General features: G+C 29.4%; 1 protein-coding gene across 1 annotated transcript; it reads left to right on the top strand.

The window, feature by feature from the left end:
• Positions 1–1,285: 1,285 nt before the first annotated feature.
• On the top strand, positions 1,286–2,194 carry LOC143576736 (major allergen Pru ar 1-like). Its single transcript, XM_077060762.1, has 2 exons — positions 1,286–1,499; positions 1,808–2,194. Exons 1-2 carry the CDS (start codon positions 1,316–1,318, stop codon positions 2,092–2,094), a joined length of 471 nt encoding a protein of 156 aa, XP_076916877.1. The 5' UTR covers positions 1,286–1,315; the 3' UTR covers positions 2,095–2,194.
• Positions 2,195–6,000: the final 3,806 nt, after the last annotated feature.

The raw sequence follows: 6,000 nt of genomic DNA, 5'->3' as shown, positions 1-6,000 counted from the left end.
AAAAATAACAAATGTCACTGAAGAATGATCAATCAGAGAGGAACGATCACTGGGAGGGATAAGCTAGGGTAGAAACCGATAGCGATTAGATAACCAAGATTAGTTTAGGCATGATACAATGTTAAGTCTGGGAAATCTTACCTTATTTATCTATAATATGTATAAATGAAACCTCTAAAATCCTACGTGTCGTGATGTGGTCGCTTCCCCCTTTTATGGAAGCCACTAGATTGCTTGATTTTTAAATGGAGACCTCTCATTGATTTAACCCAAATTCATGGGTATGGGTCTTACCAAACCCAGATAACTCTTAAACGGGTTATAACATCTAATTAAATTAAAATTTAATCTTACCAATTATTTGATATGAAAATCCTATAAAATAGGGATATACTAAAATTTAATATCCAATTTAAAAAGAAAAAAATATTATTTATAATTAATAAGCAATTTTATAGTAAAAAACATAAGCGGGTCATGGGTCACCAAATCCAGATAGCTTTTAAACGACACTTATTTATGAAACTCTTTCATCATCAAACCCTAAGTATATTATTAAATTTATTACAATAAAAAAAATTAAAATCCAAAAAATAAATATTAAAAAACGAAAAATTCAGATTGTTTTATTTGTAAATGAAGGCTTCTCACGCATTTGACCCGAATTCACGGATAAAGCTCTCACCAAACTCAGATAGCTCTTAAACGGGTTATAACATCTCATTATATTAAAAATTAATCTTATCAAATATTTGATATGAAAATCCTATAAAATAGGGATATACTAAAAATAAAAGACGTGTTCGAATGATCAATGATCCCCTCAAACGGTCCTCTAGCTCCACTCATGCCTACATATATATATACTTTTAATATATTTAATGTTAACATTGGTTGATTTTTATATATAAATCCGATAAATGTTTGTATTTTTATAACTAGTTTTGAACTTATGTCTTCTAAAATAACCAAAGAGACACGAAATAAGAAAAGAGCCGATAAAGTGGATGTCTTGCAATAAACATTAAAACTAAAACTAAAACTAGTGATGACTGATTCTAAATTTTGTTTGATGTAAATGTGTTATTGTGCTTAAGCCCATTCGGAGTGTGGACAAGAATTAGAATGTGTACACCAATGCAAGGTACGATTACATTTGCGCCAAGTACAACCTTAAAAAGCTCTAGCCATTTCTAAGAACTAGCCAAAATCTTGATCCGCTTTTTAACCTATAAATACAACCCATATAAAGCATCAATCTCCATAAACCCAAACACTCAATTAACCAATTATAGGTCTTTTAGCCTTGAAAATTATGGGTATCTTGACATACACCGACGAGCACACCTCATCAATCCCCTCGGCTAGGATTTTCAAGGCCTCAATAATTGACTTGCACAATTTAATGCCAAAACTCTTGCCAGATGCTATTAAAAGCATCGAGATCATCAAAGGCGATAGTGGTGCCGGAAGCATTAAGCTAATTTACTTTGCTGGAGGTAAAGTTATACAACTCACATTTGTCTAGATACAAGTTATTAAAGGTGACTAATTGTTGTCTAATATGTCTAAATTTGTCCAGTTCAAAACAAATCATTGTAAGTTTGGGTTGATAGAAAGGTCCGGTTAATCAACAACCGCACGCACACTATCTTTTTTATATATACACGTCCATATTTTTGCTAACTTTGTTGATTTTACATATTTAATATATATGTACCTAAACTAATTTATTGACCAATGTCATACTAGATGATTAAAACTGTTATCTCCGTGGACTTGAATTTGCTTAAATTCTTTAATGCAGGCTTTGTGAAGCACCAAATTGATGAACTCGATGAGAACACATTCACATACAGGTACACTTTGATCGAAGGAAATGGAATATCAGACAAGGTAGAAAAGGTGTGCTACGATATTAAGTTTGAGAGTTCACCCGTTGGTGGGACCATCTCCAAAATGATCACAACTATTTACACACATGGTGATTTTGAGATCAAGGAAGACGAGTTAAAAGCCGGCAAAGAAAAGGTCTTAGGGCTTTACAAAGTTGTGGAAGCCTACCTCGTCAAAAACCCTGATGCTTATGTTTAAGGATTCTCATTGTAACTTGTGATGTAGCCAAAATTGGCATTTTAAGATTCTTGAATGTTTCCTTTCAATAATTGTTACATCATCAATAAAGTTTGACTCAATATATTGTTTCTTCGTATATTTTGTGTGTGAATAAATGTAAGCATACGTGTTATAAAACCTTTTTTTGGTTATTTTATTGATATATTTGTACACGTATCTTTGTAGTAGAAATAAAAGAGGTGTGTTTGATATTATTACAAGAGTTGTATTAAAAATCATAGTTGTGTAAATAACGTAAACTAGAAACAGTGTGTCAAGTTTGATGAGATACAAGAAAATGAAGCTTGGATTTTGCAAAGATCAATTATCATTTTGGGTTTGGATATGCCGTTTATACCAAAACTTATACTGTTTAATAGAATTAAGTTCACGAATGATCGTTTAGGACAACGTTCAAAAAGATCACTCGAAACTTATCCAAACTCACTAAACTCAACCCATAAATTTCAAGGTGGCTAGATGGACATGGAAGATGGGCCATGTAATGAGTTAAATGAGTTTTAAGTTGAAACAATCCATTTTAGTTTAGGTTAACATATTGGCTTGTTTGAATCAATTCTTTTAACGTAGGAATTTGTGAAGCACCAAATAGATGAACTACGAGGCTGCTTGATAATTTTGTGCTAAACCATTAAGTGGTCTGACTGATTAAGAGGTAGCCTCCGAATTGTTCAACACGTTTCCAAAACTTATTAAAAGGCTCCATGAATTATTGAAAGTTGTCTTTTAAATAAAAGCATGCTCTACCCTAACCAATTCATTAATAGTCTCTTAATGGAATTATTAAGAGGCTATCAAAAAGACCAGCATACAAGTATACTATTTTCTAAGTTAAGTATCACTACCATCAATAAAATTATGTGTAGGTTACAAGTAAACGTATGCAAACATGGTACACAAACCTTTTGAGTTATTGATCGGTTACAATATAAACACGTGTCTTTGAATTGATTATTAAAATAGTCGTTATCGTTATTGTTAGAAACAATTTTAAGTTTATTGTTGTCCAAATAACTTATAATTGGAAACACATGTGTCAAAAGTGTGATGTGATACAAGAAAATGAAGTTCTTTTTTGTGACACCAATTAGGCCCACACAAAGGAAAGAAAGTTTTGCACGTTTGTATTACATAGTGGATTTTGTGACTAATTGTCCACATATTTCTAAAGTTTACATGTATACTTAACGCAAGTTGGATCGCGGACTAGCCATGTGTCCGGTTCAGTCAGGTGACGGTTGGATGGTCGAATTTAGGTTTGAAAAAAAAATTAAATAATAATAATAATATTATGTAAGTTGTAAGATTTAAAAATGATTTTTAATACTCCACTCCCTGCTTTCCTATGTTTTTAAATTATATATCTACCTATACTAATAAAAGAAAATAATTTGGACACAGGCATTCAGAGGTTAATCCTCACTATCGAATTCCCACCTAAATCACTTCCCTTCTATTGATAGAAAACAAAAAAAAATATCTTTGTTCTAAATATAGTATTGATTATAAATTCAACATATTATTAATTAGTCAATCTCTATTAATTGAATTATTAATGCTATAAATTATATTGTAAACATATTTAATATAAAAAAAATATTAATTTAATATATATAATAATTACGTGTCATAAAGATAATTTCTTTAAAATTAAAATGTATATAAAAGAATTTGTGTTTAAAGAATACACTAACATTTAATTTTTGAGACATCATTATATTGAAGAAAACTATAATAATTTTGTTTATTTTTTACAAATATCCAATGTTTAATAAGTCTTAAAAATCATAGACAAATTTTTCATTTTTTATATTTAGTATAAGACTATTGTGACAGTTGAACAACAGTGTGTTTATAAGGATATCATGAAAGCTGTTCAAAAAGGAAAATTTAGTGTTTTCTTCGTTTATGATTTAGGGTATGGAGTGAAAAACATTTTTGTGAAAGACTTTAACTACATCCTTCATATCTAAAAATCTCATTGTTTTAAATGCTGCTTCCAGTGGTATTACTTTTTACATTAATTATCTTTTTATTCTATTTCTATTAAATTATTTATTAAATTATTCATTGTAATTTATACATTAACTTATACCGTGTAATACACGGGGTTCTTAAGCTAGTTAATTAATATAACAAAAAATTAACACTACCAAAAAGATTGCCAACTAAAGCTAGTTACAAATATATAAACCTAAAATTAAAAATATTAAATTTTGTGTAGTCATTGTTGTCAGGTAGTCGAATAACGTAAATACATATCGTCTAATCTACCGGTCCAAGCATGTTTTAAAGTCGTTTACAAGGCAAAAAAAAAATATTTCTAGAAAACAAATTTGTCTTCTTCAAAACTCATACTCGGATTTTCAAATGAACAAATACAAATTATTAACCAAAAATGAATTTAGATGCTAAATTATCCAAGTAATTATAATTATAATTTAAATTCTACAGGTGGTAATTTAGTGTTTGGAATTATTCCCACCAACTTTCACGATGTACGGTCTCGATTGCCTCTCAGATTTGGATGGGAATCGAGGACCGTATCCCAATTATAATAACAATACGATTTTTTATTATTTTGTGAGTATAAACTCAAATTAAGGACTCTTTAGAATCTTAGAAGGGAAAAGTATGAAGCCACTAAACGACTAGACATGAGAAGTCTCCAAAAGCATATATATCTACAAAAACCATTCTTATAAAAATAGTACATGTTAGAATCATGCAATAGCATATTACTCACACTTTTGTTCCACTATAATATGTGGATTATATTATTACACGTACGATTATTAGTGTTTCAACTTACGAGATATAGTTCCTTTTATTGCCATATGATGTATATGTGAGTATGTGACTATGGGTCGTCCATTAATTTTGTTACTGTCATACTATGTGCCAATATAACAATCTTATTCTCTTTTCGTCTTTAAAAATTAAAAATATTATTGTGTAAAGTAAACTTTTTTTAAAATTAATCTATTAAAAAATTTTAGTTATTTAATTCAAAACCAAATTTCGCATCTTTGAAGAATAAAACAAAAGGTAACGTACAAATTATGTGAAATGAAGAAAATTTATGTGCTAAAAAAGTTTTTAAACTGAAGTAATAATTATTGGGCTATAACTTTATAACTAGCGTAATAGTTATTGCAATACAACAAAATAAACTAACAAAATATCTATTATGTTGGTTTTAAAAAAAATGACGTCACATTTTATTTTCTTAACACGTATCGCACATAAATTTCGTTTTTATATGATCCCTTTCATTGTTTATTTATTTTTTTCAATATTTGTTTGTTCCAAAACCATCACCACCACCCTATACTAGTCGAGAGTCATATCCCTACTAACTATAATCATCATCTCTACAACTTCGTCAACAGTCCATAATCATGTTTCATCTTTCTCGTTATCAAACTCCTTATGGTATCATCCCATGCAGCACACACCATGTCATCATGCACCCTCACTATCACATATTATAAGTTTAGTAACAGGTCCAGAATATTTCATTATGAGTTAGCAAAAGATGGGTCGGGCAAACAAAACGTTAAAAGATTACCACACTTGTAATGAAAACAAGTCGGATTGATAAATATTTTAATTTAATAAAACTCATAAAATAACATTTTCTAATTTCGTAAAATTAATGCACAAATATTTTAAGAAATAACCTTTCAACACAAGATGTCATGGCGTACATCGCAATTGAGTAAGGAATTCCTACAATAAGATGATAACAAGGCTACTAACTATATAAGTACACATCTTAATCGAAAATATGAGAGTACGTTTTTCTAAACTATCTTAACTTAAAATACTGTTTTATAATTGATTAATTTTTAAATTGCAATT

The sequence above is a fragment of the Bidens hawaiensis genome, unplaced genomic scaffold (genome assembly GCF_021521415.1).
Source record: "Bidens hawaiensis isolate Kalapana, Puna unplaced genomic scaffold, B.hawaiensis_p1.1 tig00028274_1, whole genome shotgun sequence".
Taxonomy (NCBI): Eukaryota; Viridiplantae; Streptophyta; class Magnoliopsida; order Asterales; family Asteraceae; genus Bidens; species Bidens hawaiensis.
The sequence above is the reverse complement of the archived record's forward strand: the minus strand, read 5'-3'. Positions and strand labels throughout refer to the sequence as shown.